Genomic DNA, 18742 nt, shown 5'->3' with positions numbered 1-18742 from the left:
CAGTGCTCATCACATTACATGCCCTCCTTAATGCCCATCACCCAGTTGCCCCATCCACCAACCCACCTCCCCTTCCGCAGCCCTCAGTTTGTTTCCCAGAGCCAAGAGTCTCTCATGGTTTGTCTCCCTCTCTAATTTCTCCCCATTCAGTTTTTACCTCTACATACAGATCTTGTATGTATTTTGTGAGATTCAGATCTAAGCATGTCAATATTCTGAATGATTGTAAATATTTTAAAAATAATTTGGGTTTCCAATTTACATGGCTTATGTATAAAAATTCAACTGCTTTTTGTATGTTGCTCTTGTATATTGTGGCCTAGCTAAACTCACTTATTCTAAGAAGTTTGTTTTGTTTTGTTTTGTTTTTCCAGATTCCTTGGGATTCCTATATAGACAATCATGTTGTCTGCAAATAGGGTGATTTTTAGTTTTATTTTTTCCTTTCTAATATGAATGCTTTTTCTTTCTTATTCTTGCCTTATTATGCTGGTTAAGATTTTCAGCATGTTGGGGCGCCTGGGTGTCTCAGTCATTAAGCCTCTGCCTTCGGCTCAGGTCATGATCCCAGGGTCCTGGGATCGAGCCCCGCATCAGGCTCCCTACTGTACAGGAAGCGTTCTTCTCCCTCTCCCACTCCCCCTGCTTGTGTTCCCTCTCTCGCTGTGTCTCTCTCTGTCAAATAAATAAATAAAATCTTAAAAAAAAAAAGATTTTCAGCATGTTGTTGAGTAGAAATGATGAGAATGGAAATCTTTTCCTCATTCCTAATCTTTGAAGAAAAGCACTCAGTCTCCCAACATCAAATACTATGTTAGCTATAGGTTTTTGCACATACCTTTTACCAACTTCAGGAAATTTCCTTCTAGTCCTAGTTTGCTGAAGGTTTTTTTTTAAATCATGAATGGATGTTATATTTTGTCAAATGCTTATTCTGCATCAATTGACATGATCATATGGTTTTTTCTTTAGACCATTAATATGGGGAGGATTAAATTGATTATCCTTTGGCAGGGGGGCTCTAAATACTCTTTATTTTTTTAAGTTTTTAAAAAGATTTTATTTATTTGAGAGAGAGAGAGAAAGAGAGAGAGAGCATGAGCAGGAGGAGGGACGGAGGGAGAAGTGGCCTCCCTACTGAGCAGGGCTCGATTCCAGGACCCTGGGATCATAACCTGAGCTGAAGGCAGACGCTTTACGACTGAGCCAACCAGGCTCCCCTTTTTTGAAGTTTTTAAATTCCAGTTAGTTAACAGAGAGCTGTAATATTAGTTTTAGGTGTACAATACAGTGATTCAAGACTTACATACAACACCTGGTGCTCATCACAACAAGGGCACTCCTAAATCCCCATCACCTATTTAGCCCATCTGCCAACAGCCCGCCTCTGGTAAACATCAGTTTGTTCTCTATAGTTAAGTGTCTGTTTCTTGGTTTGCCTCTCTCTTTCTCTTTTCTTTCCCTTTGCTTGTTTGTTTTGTTTCTTAAATTCCACATATGAGTGAAATTGTATAACGTTTGTCTTTCTCTGACTAACTTATTTCACTTAGCATAATACTCTCTAGCTCCATCCATGTCATTACTAATGGCAAGATTTCACTCCTTTATATGGCTGAGTAATATTCCAGTGTGTGTGTGTGTGTGTGTGTGTGTGTGTGTACCACTTCTTTATCCATTCATCTATTGAGCACACTTGGGCTGCTTCCATACTTTGGCTATTGTAAATAATGCTGCTCTAAACATAGGGGTGCATATATCTTTTCGAATTAGTGTTTTAGTATTCATGGGGTAAATACCCAGTAGTGGAATTGCTGGATCTCATGGTGTTTATATTTTTAATTTTTTGAGAAACCTCCATACTGTTTTCCACAGTGGCTGCACACATTTGCATTTCCACCAACTGCAAGAGGGTCCCTTTTTCTCCACATCTTCGCCAACACCTGTTGTTTCTTGTGTTGTTGATTTTAGGCATTCTGACAGGTGTTAGGTGATAACTCATTGTAGTTTTGATTTGTGTTTCCCTGATGCACAGTGATGTTGAGCATCTTTTCATGTGTTGGCCATCTGGATGTCCTCTTTGAAGAAATGTCTGTTCATGCCTTCTGCCCATTTTTAATTGGATTATTTGTTTTTGGGATGTTCAGTTTTATAAGTTCCATATAAATTTTGGATGTTAAAAATAGAGCTACCCTATGACTCAGCAACTGCACTACTAGGTATTTACCCCAAAGACACAGATGTAATGAAAAGAAAGGGCACATGCACCCCAGTGTTCATAGCAGCACAATGTCCACAATAGCCAAACTGTGGAAGGAGCCGAGATGCCCTTCAACAGATGAATGGATAAAGAAGATTTGGTCCATATATACAATGGAATATTATTCAGCCATCAGAAGGATGAATACCCACCATTTGCATCAACATGGATGGAACTGGAGGAGATTATGCTAAGTGAAGTAAGTCAAGCAGAGAAAGACAATATCATTTGGTTTCACTTATATGTGGAACATAAGGAATAGCATGGAGGACATTAGGAGAAGAAAGGGAAAAATGAAGGGGGGGAATCAGAGGGGGAGATGAACCATGAGAGACTATGGACCCCGGGAAACAAACTGAGGGTTTCAGAGGGAAGGGGGGAGGGGGAGGAGGTTAGGGTTACAGGGTGATGGGTATTAAGGGGGGCTCGTGTTGTGATGTGCACCGGGTGTTATATGTAACTAATGAATCACTGAACACTACATCAAAAACTAATGATGTACTATACAGTGGCTAACTGAACATAATAAAAAGTATTCCATATTTTAACATATTTCTGATTTCTAAGATTTTATTTATTTATTTGACAGAAAGAGAATTAGTGAGAGCAGGAACACAAGCAGGGGGAGTGGGAGAGGGAGAAGCAGGCTTCCCGCGGAGCAGGGAGCCCGATGTGGGGCTCGATCCCAGGACCCTGGGATCATGACCTGAGCCGAAGGCGGATGCTTAATGACTGAGCCACCCAGGTGCCCCTTAATATATTTCTTAAGAATATATTCTTTCATAATATGTTGCTAGTGCTATTTTTATGTGTTCTTTCAAAATTTTAGTATTTTTAATGATTTAATAAAGTAGCCAGTGATATTCTTCAAAGTTGCATCATAGCTGATAAGTTTGAAACTTCTTTAAATTTCTCTATATACTATCCTATTTTTAGCCAAGAAAATGCTTACCCTACAGGCACGAAGGTATGTCAAGTGCAGGGCAAATTCTACTAAAGAGGAGAATATTTTCAATTCTACTTTCTTTTTTCCACTTAAATTGTGTGTGTATACGTATACATACATTTACACACACACACACACACACACACACACACACACACAATCATCCAAAATATTTTTCACAGGTACTATCATTTTTTCTTTCTTCAAAGGAACTTTCTTTAGCCAATATGAAAGCCCTCCCTAATTTAGATGCTGCAAGCTTATAGGCTTTCTCAATTTTATTCCAATCTATTACAGAATATAAATTTGCCCCATTAAGAATAAGAGCTTTTCAAAAAAGCACTCTTATAAGAAGATACATTACAAAGCTAATTACAGAATTTCAAAGTAAATCTTTTACACTATTTGAGCTCTCATTGTATAATTTATTCAGATCTTCCCATGCTTGCTTAAAGGGACATTTTTCAATACCTTCCTGTTTACAATCTTTGTTTTCAAGCATTGGCATTTATTAAAAATTTCAAAAGCTCAGTGTTGTGTTCCATTTGATTTTCTAATTTGACTACAGGTTTCCAAATGATATTTTGAAAGTAATGATAACAATGGGAGAATTTATCTGCAAAAAAGTTCAATAATATTTTAGGATCTTTAGGTTGATATGTGTGTCCTGCAGTCCTTCATATTATCAGATATACCTAAGACTGTGTACTGCTATGCTGAAGGCTTTTTTAAATGATTTTTTTAGTATTTATTATCAGCTTCATTACAAAAATGTTGTAGTTCATTACTTTCATCATGTATATTTGCATGTATATACATACACACACATATATATGAATGACTGTATTATGTCTATATCACCATCAATTGCAAATAAATTTCTATTTCATTTGTTTCTTCAAGAAATAAAAAATAAAAAAAATAAATTTTGGATACTAACCCTTTATCAGATATGTCATTTGCGAATATCTTCTCCCATTCAGTAGGTTGCCTTTTTGTTTTGTTGACTGTTTCCTTTGCTGTGAAGAAGCTTTTATTTTTATTTTTTTTTTTTAAAGATTTTATTTATTTATTTGACAGAGAGAGACACAGTGAGAGAGGGAACACAAGCAGGGGGAGTGGGAGAGGGAGAAGCAGGCTTCCCGCTGAGCAGGGAGCCCGATGCGGGCTCGATCCCAGGACCCCGGGATCATGACCTGAGCTGAAGGCAGACGCTTAACGATGAGCCACCCAGGTGCCCCAAGAAGCTTTTTATTTTGATGTAGTCCCAATAGTTTAGTTTTGCTTTTGTTTCCTTTGCTTGAGGAGACATATCTAGACAAATGTTGCTACAGCCAATATCAGAGAAATTACTGCCTGTGCTCTCTTCTAGGATTTTTATGCTTTCAGGTCTCACATTTAGGTACTTAATCCATTTTGAATTTATTTTTGTATATGGTGTAAGAAAGTGGTCAGAGAAATCCATAGTTATAGCCTGAGATTTCAATATCTCTTTTTTTAAAAGATTTTATTTATTCATTTGACAGAAAGAGAGAGGGACAGAAAGAGAGAGAGAGAGAGCGAGCACGTGCACAAGCAGGGGGAATAGCAGAGGGAGAGGGAGAAGCAGACTCCTCATTGAGCAGGGAGCCCGACATGGGGCTCGATCCCAGGACCCTGGGATCATGGCCTGAGCTGAAGGCAGACACTTAATCAACTGAGCCATCCAGGTGCCCCAATATCTCTTTCTTAATAATTGACAGAATATATAGGCAGAAAATCAGCAGATATAATAGACAATCTGAAAGATGCAGAATACCAAGGCTCACTTAAGAAGAAATAGATAACCTGAATAACCCTTCATCTATTAAAGGAATTGAAATTTTAGTGAAAAAAAAAAATGTTCCCACAAAGAATACTCAAATCCCAAATGGCATCACTGGAGAATTATAACAAATATTTGAGGAGTAAATAATAGCAATTCTATATGAACTCTTCCAAAATATTGAAGAGGAAAGACTACTTTCCTACTCATTCTATGACGCCAGAATTTCCTTGATTCCAAAACCAGATAAAGACAATAGAAAACTACAGATCAGTCTGCCTCATAAGTATAGATACAATAATTTGATACAAGATTTTAACATATTAAACCCAACAATATGTTGAAAAGATAATACATCATGACTGAATGGAATTTATCTCAATAATACAGGGCTGGTTTAATATTTGAAAATCGATCAATGAAATCCACCATATTAATAAACCAAAAGAGAAAAAGCCCATATGATTGTTTTAACAGATGCAGAATATTGAATGCTTTTGCCCTAATATCAGGAATAAGACAAAGATGTCCACTCTCACCACTTGTATTCAATATTGTACTCAAAGTTCTAGGTAGTGTAATCAGGTAAAATTAAAATGCATACAGATTGGAAATGAATAAGTAAAACTGTCTACTCATAGATGACACGATCATTTTCATAGAAAATGTGATGGAATATATTTTAACAGTTTATTTTTATTTTTTTTTAAGATTTTATTTACTTATTTGTCAGAGAGAGAGAGAGTGCGAGAAAGTGGCAGGCAGAGGGAGAAGCAGGCTCCGTGCTGAGCAGGGAGCCCGATGCAGGACTTGATCCTAGGACCCTGGGATCATGACCTGAGCTGAAGTCAGATGCTTAACCAAATGAGCCACCCAGGCACCCAGAAAATGTGATGGAATCTAATTAAAAGCTACTAAAATCAACAAGTGAGTCTAGCAAAGTTGCAGGATTCAAGCTCAATATAAAGGAGTCAGTTTTATTTCCATATACTAGCAAGAACAAAAAATTGAAATAAAATCCAATAGAATTTACAATACCATAAAACATATGAAATACATAGGGATAAATCTGACAAAAGAAGTGAAAGATATGTACACTGAAAACTACAAAACACCGCTGAGAGAAATTAAGACCTAAGTAAATAGAGAGATATATATCTTGTTTATGGGTCTAAGGACTCCAAATGGTTAAGGTGTTGATTCTCCCCAAATTAATCTATAAATTTAACACATTCTCAATCAAAATCCCAGCAGTATTTTTTGTAGAAATTGACAAGCTGATTCTAAAATTCATATGGAAATGCAAAGGACCTAGATTAACCAGAACAAGATTTCAAGAATTATTATAAAACTATATCACAATAGTATGATATTGACATAAAGATAGATAAATGGAACGAAGCAGAGAGTCCAGAAATAAACCCATGCACGAACTGATTTTTGGCAAAGGCATATACAGGCAGAAGAGCCAGCAAAGGCCAGCATGACCAAGGTACCTTCACCAGTCGTCTGACTACCAAGGGATATGTACATAAGTGGAAACTCATCCGAGAGAGAAAAGTCCAAAGCTGGATGAGCACAGGTGCGAAGCCCTGGACAGAAGACTGAAAGCACAGTTATAAATTGGGGATTGGTTGGCACAGAAAGGGAACTCTGGAAGCTTCTGTATAAGGAAGAGAGAAAAAAGGGCAATTTCTGCAGGTGATGGAGCTGCCAAGAGGGACAAAAGCTTCCTTCCTCTCCATGGCTTCAGGTGAACCACCCAAAAATGCCGACACTAAGTAATAGCTATCTGAATACACGCGAGTGTGTGTGCAACAACTAAATGTGCATGAGTGGTATCTGGCGTTTACAGATTGTTGGAGTCAAAGTTTAAAATGACATGCTTTGTCAATCAGAGTTACAGGAACTCTCCTTTGCAATCATGAAAACTTCCTTCATGATTAGCAGGCAGTGATTTAAAAAAATTACCTCACAGAATATTTATATTGTCAATCTACTCATTCACTTATTGTACTCTACTGTTGGTCGAGGACACAAAAGAAAAGATCCCCCTCTCACCCAGAGCCTGAATCTCTAGCCTCAGGGGCCTCTGCAGTTTCCAAGCATTTTAGGACCTACCAGCTTCCATGACTTAGCTCATGATGTTACCTGTGCCAGTGCTGGATCCAGCACATATGGGTACTTAACACCACATCACCTCTTATGGATGATGGTCATGGGGTTGCTAAGCTTCTTCTTGAGCTAAAGGATTCAAGGGAACTGGCAGATCCATGCGGCAGCACAATGTAAAGAAATGAGCAAAGGCAGTGGGATCAGATAGGTTTAATTCCTGGAATACCTTGCCAGAGGGTGTGATGTCAGGCAAGTTGTAAATACCCTTAAGCCCTTATTTCTTCATGTAGAATTTTTTTCCTAAAGAAATCATTAAGGGGGCGCCTGGGTGGCTCAGTCGGTTGGGCGACTGCCTTCGGCTCAGGTCATGATCCCAGGGTCCTGGGATCGAGTCCCACATCGGGCTCCCTGCTCTGCGGGGAGCCTGCTTCTCCCTCTCCCACTCCCCTTGCTTGTGTTGTCTCTCTCTGTCAAATAAATGAATAAAATCTTTAAAAAAAAAAAAAAGAAATCATTAAGGAAGTAGGCAGGCAATGATTCATGAGGATGTCTGCTGCAGCATGGATGATAATCTAGAATGAATGTGTAAGACATATATATATGGAAATATATGCATTAAAATGACAAAGAGAAGAGAGTTTTTTTTATGAGAGGGAGAGGAGGGGGAGGGGTGGAGGGAAAGGGAGAGAGAATCTTAAGCAGGCTCCACGACCAGTGCGGAACCGACTTGGGGCTTGATATCACAATCCTGAGTTCACGACCTGAGCTGAAATCAAGAGTCAGATGCTTAACTTACTGAGCCACCCAGTCACCCCAGAAGAGAGGTTTTTAATGAATGCTGGAATCCCAGGGTTATTTCTCAATTCTCCCCTTTCTGACTTTATGGGTTTTTTTTTACTATGAGCATGAATTACTTGAGTAATAATGTTCAACTTTATTATTTATCAAGAATGCAAATGCAGATACTAGTATGGTAACATTTTCTCCCATCAAAATAGCAGAAAAAGAACTAAAGTTATACCCAACAATTGCAAGGGTGGAAGAAAACAGGCCTTCTTGGGGCGCCTGGGTGGCTCAGTCGGTTAAGCATCTGCCTTCGGCTCAGGTCATGATCCCAGGGTCCTGGGATTGAGCCCTGTGTCGGGCTCCCTGCTCAGCGGGGAGTCTGCTTCTCCCTCTCCCTCTGCCCCTCCCCCACCTGTGTGCATGCTCTCTCTCTCAAATAAATAAAATCTTTTTTAAAAAAAGAAAACAGGCCTTCTTATACACAAGCTGGAGTATAAAATGATTTCTCCTATTTTTGAGTCATCTAGCAAGACAAATTAAAAACATTTAAAGCTCCCACTTTCCTTTCATCCAGCAATTCAGTTTCCAGGAATACATTCCAATATGAGAAAAGTGTGCTACAGCACAAGAATAAGATGTTCATTCCAATTTTTCTTATAATAGCAAAAAGATGAGAAATAATCAACAAAAAACACACACATAGACACACATGTGTCTGTTTAAAACAAACAAAATCAGGGGCGCCTGGGTGGCTCAGTCGTTAAGTGTCTGCCTTTGGCTCAGGTCATGATCCCAGGGTCCTGGGATCGAGCCCCACATCGGGCTCCCTGCTCAGCGGGAAGCCTGCTTCTCCCTCTCCTACTCCCCCTGCTTGTGTTCCCTCTCCCGCTGTGTCTCTCCCTGTCAAATAAATAAATAAAATCTTAAAAAAAAAAATAAAATCATACTATAGTATTCTATGCCTTTTTGGTATTATTTAACCTTAATTAATGGACATCAGTATATACCACTATATGTTAATTGATCTAATTCTTCAATGGCTGCAAAATTTCCATTGTCTAGTGTTACTGCAGCTCCTATGAGCAAATACATTACTGAACACACAGGCACTTTTTGCATTCTTACAACTGTTGTATATATACCACAGTCTACTTGGATGAATATACCTTTACAATGAATCCCAAAAGGGAGATTGCTGGGAAAGAATGCTTAGTGCATTACTAACTGAGAGATACTGAGAGTGTCAGGAGTTTCTCATGAACCTCTAAACCTGCTTCCTCTCCCTCATCTAAAGGGGTGCGGATGAGTTACGTGAGCTGTTGGGGCTCACCACAGACACAACTCATACACCCTAGCTGTATACCCTCTATTGCTCTCTCTCTCCAAGGCTAGCTGTTGGGATTTCTCCCAACTGCACATGAGGGTGGTGGTTGTGAGCAGTAACTCCCAGGTGTGGTCCACACTCAGACCCACAGGGGCAGTACCTAGGCCAGCAGAAGACAAGACAGGGAAGAACAGAGCCCTCCCCACCACCATCATCTCCCTCGGAAGCACACACTCGCAGTCAGTACGTGACCCTGACTCTTCCCCTCCTCCAGGTATCGGACGCAGGCTGGGTCAGCACCCACTCAGCACAGTCACAGCTGCCTCCCCTCACCGTGGCTTCACCACGGCCTTGTGTCTGTACATCCTGCTCACAGCTGACCCAGGTAGCATATATCACATTTCTCCCAGTGGGTCTTCGGACAGTCTGAAAAGGGCTCACCTTTGGCCCGTGTACCACCTGGGCCTTGGCCTGGGGTTGGACCCTGATACCTGTTCCACTCCAGACTGGGCACAGTCGCTAGTCCCCATTCTTGATCATCACCTCCAACAATGGTAAATGGATGGACAAAAAAATCTCTTTTCCCTCTGCTATGGTGAGGGAGGGGAGGGACAGGAATGGCATAAAGGGATGCCATGTGGCTCCCCTCAGTGGTCCTAGCAACAACACTGTTACTTCCAGGCGTTAATTCTACCCAGAATTAGATGACCTCATGCTGGGATTTAAATAATCATGACATGACAGTGGGACCGAGCAATTCTTAGTTGACTGAATTATTTGTAAGGAACAGGTTTTACTTGTGCCATAAAACAAATAAAATGAAATGATACCTACAGTCTTCACAAGGATACAAACAAGGGCTTGGGAGTACCTGATTGTCCTTGGTCAGAGCAGTTGCTCTGTCCTAACGCTGTCCGAGTATGAGGTTACCCGGAAGGCTTGCAGCACTGGGCAGATTGGATTTTTTTTTTCAGTTTAGACTCCAAGCTCTCACACAGACAGGACCCCATCTTCCCAGCGTCCTGAAGAAACTTGATCCTACCCAGAGAGCACAGCTGCTGCCAACAGACAAAGCACCAAGGTCAGGGAAACAGCTGGGCAGCAGATAGCCTTTCCAAGAGATAACAGGAAATGACTAAGAGCCAATAAAAGAGCTTACCTGAGGGGAAACATGAGACTGAGGTCAGATCCCACAGTTTATGCTGATTAAAGAGTATGAGACCTCAGTCCTTCTCAATAAATCTTTATTTCATACACATGAAGATCTGAGTTGTAGGAACAGCTCCTGATTAGATATTAAAAGTGGTTATCCCTAATTAGTGAGATTAAGGAAAAATTATATATTCTTTACACTTGGCTCTAAATTGACTCTAGAGCTTGTCTGTATGAGACAGGGAGGGTGAGAGGAGGGGAGAGAGGGAAGAAGAGAGGGAGTAACGTGGCAATTCTGCTTCTGCCACAGGGGATCTTTCTAACGATCAAAGAATGTGTGCTTCTCTAAAGGTAACCTGCAGGGTTTGGGAATGAAAGACAGAAAGGGTTTTTGGTAGGGGGTGGAGATAGGGCAGGGCAGGGCAAAGTCCTTTCTGTCTTATGGGTATCCACCTGCCGTTGTTTCCCAAAAGCAGGAGCAGTGGGCGGCTGTCCTCCTCCTCTTCCCCTCCCCTCCCCTCCCCTCATTCTTCCCCTGACAGTGGAGGACCAGACCACCTAGGTGATGGTGAAGCTTTTGGAGGTTTACCAGAGGCAGGAGACCTACAACCCTGAGGACTGCATTTTACCTGCTGTGTTACCTGGGGAGTACCATGTGTCTTTGGAGCCCTGGAACTTGCTGGCTTCAGGAAAACAAAGTCTATTTACTGTCTGAGAGGAGTAGGAGGCGAACTTTTCCAAAGCCTCTCTCTTCTTTTGGGATCGTGCTGCACATACACAAGGCTACATAACCAGCTGTTTCAAGTTAATAACTCAATGTGAGCAGCACCAATATGACAGCAGACATTATTCAGTATTGGTTTTGATGGTGGCCACATTTCATTTTCAAATGTGCTGCAATTTATTTATATAGCAAGTCCATGACCATTCTTTTTATAAATTAAGCTGCTTTGGAAGTCCCATGTATCTAAATCTTTGTTCACATCCAAGACAGTTTCCTTAACATAAAGTTTTATTTTTTTAAGATTTTATTTATTTATTTGAGAGAGAGAGAGTGAAAGAGAGAGATCATGAGCAGGGGGGAGGGTAGAGGGAGAAGCAGACTCCCCACTGAGCTGGGAGCCTGATGCGGGACTCGATCCCGGGACCCTAGGATCATGACCTGAGTGGAAGGCAGACGCTGAACCGACTGAGCCACCCAGGTGCCCTAACATAAAGTTTTTAGAAGTACGAGTGCTGGGTTACAAGATGTGTACGAGTTTTAAAGCTTATACATTTGGATTTGGATTTATCAATCCGTTTCTTTGCATTTTCTGGATTCCTCTCATGCTTAAAATGGCTTTGCACACTTTCAGAGCCTAAAAGCTTTCACACATCTCTGGGGAGACTAAAGATTCTCTTGAGGGCCCCTGGGACAGCTGCACTGAGGAGAAAATTTGGAGAGCCAATTGGCAGGTGAAATGCAGGGCTGGGAACAGTCCTAGACACACTGAAAGATTTTGGGGGTGGAGAAGGGAAGGACAAGTCTTCCAGGACTCAGAAACAATGCCCTGCTCCAGGCGGGGCAGAGTTTCTGCTTGGTTGGGGAAGGCTGGATCCACAGCCTATGTGACACACACATCGCCGTGCATACCCACAGGTGTTATTACACATACCTCCGAAGCTTGGGATTGGCTGGTGAAGTTGACTCCGCAGAGGTTGTGTTTAGGTGGCAACGGAAGATAGATACCATTTTCATGCCCTTTCTGATTCTCCAACAGGCTCTCTCCTGTCTCTCGGCAAGTGTAAATGTGAATAGGCGTGAATGCATGAGTGTGAGGGGGGGCCAGCAAGACTCAGATGGATCGGGGCAGAGAGATCTGTAGTCTCTGAGAAGGAAGTTCCTCCAACTCGTCCTCTTTCTCCTCAAAGGTCCTGTGGCTGCCATGGCCCTTGCCGTGGCGGGGCCAGGACAAGGGAGGACGGTGGGCTGTAAAGGGGTCAGATGAAGTTGGGGTGCGTCTTGGGGATGTTATTTGAGGTATCTGGGTGCCAGAGGCATCAGGTACTGCCGACAAAGGACAGATTACGGAATCCTCGGTGGGGTCCCGGATGAAGGGATGAGACAGCCCCGCCCACGAAGCGCATGCGTGATGCAGTGCGCGTGCCCAGTGCCCACACTGTCCCATCAGCCATTGGTGTGGGGCTGTGTGCAACGCGGTCCGGGTGCAGTGCAGTGCAGATTGCATCGTTCTGTCTGGATTCTTTCTCGCTGTCTGAGACTCAATAGGTAGGTCTCCAGATCAGTCTAGAAGTTTAAATGTGAGTTTGAGGAGAGAGCTAGTGGGCTTTGGGTGGGCAGGACCGTGTAGTTCCTGGCCTCTGTGGCAGAAAGCCCCCGAGGTCTTTGTTCTTCTCATGGGTGTTGCAGCTACCATGGCTCTTGTCACGGTGGAGAACGAGTGAGGATGGTGGGCTGTGGAGGGGAGGGGGTCATATGAAGATGGGACAGAGCTTGGGGCATCATTTGATGTATCTGGGTCCCGGAGGCACCAGGAGCTGAAAGAGGGCAGATTTGGGAATTTTGGGCACGGCCCTGGTGGGGGGAGGGGAAGCCATACCACGTGGCACGTGCTGCGGCAGTGCACGTGTCCAGTGCTACGCGCCTTCCCATCAGCCTTTGGTGTGGGACGTGTGCAAAAAGCTCTGGGTGCGGAGCTGTGCAAGTCGCGTCTTTCTGTCTGGATTCTTTCTCACTGAGACTTGATCATTCTCCCAGGAGTTTTAAGTGTGAGTGAGTAAGGAAAGAGCCAGTGGGCTTCAGGCAGGTCTCCGAGGAGCAAGGTTCTTGGGGTAATCGTATTTCTCTTCACGGGTCTTGCGGTTGCCATGGCTTTTGTCTTTGTTGGGGGGGGCGCCGAGACAAGGGAGGATGGCGGGCAGGTGAGGAAGGGGGGGTGAGATGAAGATGGGACGAATCTTGGCGATGTTATTTGAGGTATCTGGGTCTTGGAGACACTGGGAACTGCCGATAGAGGACAGATTCGGGAATTTTTAGTGAGGCCTCGGGGGGCAAGGAAGCCCTTCCCCCTACGGCACTTGCCCGATGCAGTGCACATGCGCAGTGCCCAGCACTTGCCCCTTGGTGGTTGGTGTGGGCGCATGCGCAGCACGTTCCGGGTGCTGAGCTGAGCAGGGCCAGTCTTACTTGTGGATTTTTTCTCACTGAGACTCAATCGGTAGGTCCGCAGATTTGTCCACCCAGGAGTTCAAGTTTGAGTGAGTGTGAGGAGGGTGCTGTCTGTCTTTCGGTGGTTAGGGGCAGTGTGGTTCCTGGTCTCTGGGGAGTAAATTCCTTGAGGTCGTTATCCTCCTCACAGGTATGGCCACCATGACCTTTGTGGTGGGGGTGCTGGGAAAGGGAGAATGATGGGCTGTGAAGGGGAGGGTGCCCGATGAAGATGGGGGGAGTCTAAGGGGTGCTATTGGAGGCATCTGAGTCCTGGAGGCACCTGAAACTGCTGACAGAGCACAGAATTGAAAATGGTCAGTGGGGAGGTGGACAGGGCTATATATTATGAAATCTCTTCATAGTGGGGAGTCCAGTTGTGAAACTAAATCTCTTTGGGAAAGTTGTATGTCTTTTTTCAAGTACTTGAAGGTCCCTTGTCTGCCAGATTGCTGTGAAACAGATTTTGTAGACAGCCTAATTTGATGTGATTGGAAAATAGGCAGTTGTTATTAATTCAAGATTTATTTTGGAAATCTCAAAAAATGTAAAAAAAGAATTTATAATCAGCAGTTGGCTGTGAAGATAGTCCAGTATAATTATTGTTTTCTTACAATTTTCAGTTAACGATTTTCTACTTTCAGTGAGAAATATGAGTGCTCGAGTAAGATCAAGATCTAGAGGAAAGAGAGATGGAAAAAAGCCTTCTAAGCTGGATGAACCTGGGGTTGTGAGTGCTTTAACGTCTTACTTCCATTGGCAGAAATAATTTTTATGAAAAACCATTGAAAAAGTTGTTGAACCAATATAGATCTGTTGTTTAAAGGACTTCCTTGCTGAAAATGGGTGAAAAATTAATCCCACGAAAGAGACTGAGCAAAAAGACTTATATTCTGTTGTTGCCTGGCTACGTAAATTGAGCCTGGAACTCGTCTCTATGATTTTTCTATTGTACTTGTTAATAAACAGGTAATACATCTCAGAAAAGATTAAAAAGTTTTCCAGAATTATTGGTCCTTGCAGATAATTCTTTTCTTAGAATATTTTCTTTATAAGAAAGAGTAATTTTATTGAATACTTACAGAGAAGAGCATAGGGAAAATTCAGATTTGTGATTAATTATCTCCATGTAGTATGTATATTTGCGCCTTCTATCATTATAGTATTAATATCAATACTCTTTATTTGCACCTACCCTCCCCCAAGGCTAAGCAACCGGGTAAAAAAACACTGCAAAAAGAGGAACCACCAGCTGAGGATCTGGATATTGAGCTTGGACAAGAGGGAGAAGAAGGAGCATGTGGGGTTCAAGGTGATGAGGGGATGGAGAAACATGTTGTATTTCATTTAGGAGGTTGTATTAGTAATAGAAATGGATAAAGGGTTCCCTGAAAATTGGCTGGAAACCTGTTTGGTAAGGGAAAGGTGGAGTTTGCAGCTGACTACAGTCCCTCTCTGATAAGTGTTCCTTCTTTCAGCACTTCACCATCCCATGGTGAATTAAAACTATTTGGCATGCTTGGAAAATATTATTTGGCATGCTTGGAAAATACAGTTCTTGCCAGGGCTCTATATTAGCAAATCAAGGGAAACAACATTAAATTTAGATAGAATTTACACTATATCACTAGTTAAATTTGGCCTTTTTTGAATGCTGTTTTCTGGGCTTCTTAAGTCATTGCATCAAACATTTGAGCAAACCTAGATATATTTTGGTTAGTTCTTAGATTGTAATTTTTGAAAATCATAGAGAAACAAAAATGTGAAATCCTTTCCTAGTGGCTGTTAAAGTCTTCAATATTTTTGTTTCCCTGAACCATAATCTAGTTGTCACATATTCTTTTTTTTTTAAAGATTGATTTACTTTAGAGAGAGAGGGGCCTGTGTGTGGTTGTGTGAGTGGAGGGAGGGGTGGGGGAGAGGGAGATCGAGAATCTCAAGCAGACTCCCTGCTGAGCGCAGAGCCCTATGTGGGGCTCGATCCCACGACACTGGGATCATGACCTGAGCCGAAATCGAGAGTCGGACGCTCAACTGACTGAGCTACCCAGGTGCCCCTAGTTGTCACGTACTTTTTTTTTTTTTTAACTTTTTACTTAGAAAAGATTTAAAGCTTACAGAAAGGTTATAAGAAAGTACAGTGTATTCTTGTATCCTCTATCTCAATTCACAAATTGCTAACCTTGTGCCACATATCACCCTTTCTTTAGATAGTAATACACATATTATTATTGCTAAACCATCCGAGAGTAAATTTCAAATATCAACCATCTGAGAGTAAATTTCAAATATAACTCTTTACTGTCAAGGTAATTCAGTATCTGTTTCCTAAAAAAAGGGGATATTATTTTACATAACCCCAGTACAATGATCAAATTTAGGAATTTTAACATTAAGAAAACATTAATATGTAGTCTGTTGGCCTAGTAATATCCAGTTTTTTTAGTTGGCTTAGTAATTTTTTTTTGAGATTTTATTTATTTATTTATTTGACAGAGACGCAGCGAGAGAGGGAACACAAGCAGGGGGAGTGGGAGAGGGAGAAGCAGGCTTCCCGCTGAGCAGGGAGCCCGATGCGGGGCCAGGACCCTGGGATCATGACTTGAGCCGAAGGCAGACGCTTAACGACTGAGCCACCCAGGCGCCCCTTGGCTTAGTAGTATCTTTTATACCATTATTTTTTCCTGATCCAGGATCAACCCAGAACCACCCGCTGTATTTAGTTGTCATCTCTCTTTGGACTCCTTTTTCCTGGAAGTGTACTTCAGTCTTTCTTTGTCTTTCATGATTGACATTTTTTGGAATCCAAACCATTTGTTTTGTAAAATATTCTTCAGCTTGGGTTTGTCTCGTCTTACTATTTGTAATGACTTTTTTCAGTAATTTATTGGGGCCTGCTTGGTGGCAGGTAATGTATTAGATGCTGAGGAAAAAAATATAAATGAGAGAATGATTTCTGTCTTGAGCTCACAATCTTGCCAGAAATTCATGTAAACAAATAGCTGATCTAATAAGTATAATAATAGAAGTGTATATAGGTTACAAAGGTAACAACTAAGTTGTCTTAAAACCATTTTAGAAAAGGAAAAGCTTCGTAGAGGAGATAATATATGAGAAACAACTCCATTTTCTAGCAGAAAACTCTTTAATGCTCATTGCATTTTTATACATCACATTTATTACAGTACTAACCTACAGAGCTTTATTTAGTAAGATGAATTTATGGTTTACTGCTTACATTAATAATTCTGTTTATTTATATAAGAACTTGAATTGGAAGTTGAAAGCCAGGAAAAGGGTCTGGAAAAGACTGGGGGTGAGCTTGGAGATGGCCCTGATGTGAAAGGGAAGACTCCACCTAACGTAACACCTGCTAAAATTCGAGAACCAGGTAAGTTATCCATTAAGAATACAAGTCATGGGGTTGTTTTTTTTCTGCAGTATTATCATACCTTTGTAACAAATCACAAATATAAAGATTATTTGGAAGGTAGTTCATACATGAAATGTTAGATTCAAAGACAGAGTCAGAGCAAAAAAATAAGTCAAAGCCATGTTGTTGAATTATAAAATATGGAAGTATTATTACTTTGGAATAGAAGTCCTTGGAAACCCAATGCAAGTGGTCGAATACTTTTTAAAGTACATGAATTATTTAACATACCCAAATATCAACTGGATATCTAAACAACACAGTAGTATTGATTTTCTTTTAATTTGCCTAAACTGTCTCTCAAAAATAACTATATCTTTTGTATCTTTTAGACACCAAAAAATAATATGGATCTCTTTGTTTTGTTTTTATGGGTTAGTTTGTTGATTTTTTTTTTTTTAAATTGTGAGCTCTACAAATGAGAAATGGTGATATTTTCCTTCACATTTTAATGTCATCTGTGATGGCAGTGGCTTATAATTAGTGTGGTCTGTAATTTTTTTTTTTTTTTTTTTGGTGATCATGTAATTATCATCATCTAAACCAGGACACTCTTGAGAGTTAAAGGGAGTGCTGTTGACTGCTTACACCAGGACGATAGGTGCAAATGAACAAAATGGCCACCATAGTATAAATAGACCATATAAAGGTTGAGCTAGATCAGCGAAATAATTTTGCACCAAAGAGACCAACCAAATGGAGTAATGTCCTTTGCCCTCTATGTAGTTAAAACAATTCCAAGTATGACATTATTATTTTAGCTAATATGGATAATTAGAAGACCATTTCAAGTGAATGAATTTGAATGAATGCGAATTACACTGGGTTTACTTGTTTGTTTTGCTTCTTGGAGTTTCTACTTGGTTGATTTTCTTTTAACTGAGATCACCGGCATATTTTGCTCGCTATTTAAAATTATCTTTAAATAAGCTCTTGGAATTTAATCTGTTCTGGGTTTGAGAAATCTGTGTTTCTCCATGCCACCAAAAAGAGTGATGCGTTTAAAGAGTTAGAAAAGTTAAAAAGCCTGAAAATGTACATTAGTTTAGAAGTCTATGCAGTGGTTAGGGTTCTGGTTTTAGGTTCATCTTATAAAACTAAAGCCGTAGTGTCCTTTTTGTACTTTTGTTATTGTCTAAAGTTCTGCTAAGTGATGTACGCAACTGTTACGTTTATGTTTTAGGTGATGGACAGTCATAAATTAAAAAGACGAGAAGCTGAAGCCACACATACAGTCTGTTATATTGATAATTTGGCTTAAATTCTCTCAATAAAGATTTAAAAGTTTGCTCTGAAGTCGTCATGCATATCTTTTGTTAAATCTGTACCTAGGAATCTGATACTATTATAAATGGTATTTTAAAAAAAACTATGTTCTATTTAGAGCTGGTCTATAGAAGTGCTATTTATTTATTTATTTTTATTTTTATTTTTTTAAAGATTTTATTTATTTGATAGAGAGAGACACAGTGAGAAAGGGAACACAAGCAGGGGGAGTGAGAGAGGGAGAAGCAGGCTTCCCGCTGAGCAGGGAGCCCGATGCGGGGCTCGATCCCAGGACTCCGGGATCATGACCTGAGCCGAAGGCAGACGCTTAACGACTGAGCCACCCAGGCGCCCCTATTTATTTTTTTTAAAGATTTTATTTATTTATTTGACAGAGAGAGACAGCGAGAGAGGGAATACAAGCAGGGGGAATGGGAGAGGGAGAAGCAGG

The 18742-nt window shown here is 41.0% G+C and overlaps 1 protein-coding gene across 1 annotated transcript in view; it reads left to right on the top strand.

Annotated features, from left to right (window-relative positions):
- PAGE4 (PAGE family member 4) overlaps positions 1-18311 on the top strand; it is a 162079-nt gene extending 143768 nt beyond the window's left edge. Inside the window, exons 3-6 of the mRNA XM_078065505.1 lie at positions 14237-14322; positions 14799-14904; positions 16858-16983; positions 18209-18311. Of these exons, the coding sequence (XP_077921631.1) occupies positions 14237-14322; positions 14799-14904; positions 16858-16983; positions 18209-18225 (335 nt within the window). The 3' untranslated portion in view covers positions 18226-18311. The remainder of the gene's footprint in view (positions 1-14236; positions 14323-14798; positions 14905-16857; positions 16984-18208) is intronic.
- Positions 18312-18742: the final 431 nt, after the last annotated feature.

This window comes from Halichoerus grypus, chromosome X (assembly GCF_964656455.1).
Source record: "Halichoerus grypus chromosome X, mHalGry1.hap1.1, whole genome shotgun sequence".
Lineage (NCBI taxonomy): Eukaryota > Metazoa > Chordata > Mammalia > Carnivora > Phocidae > Halichoerus > Halichoerus grypus.
The sequence above is the reverse complement of the archived record's forward strand: the minus strand, read 5'-3'. Positions and strand labels throughout refer to the sequence as shown.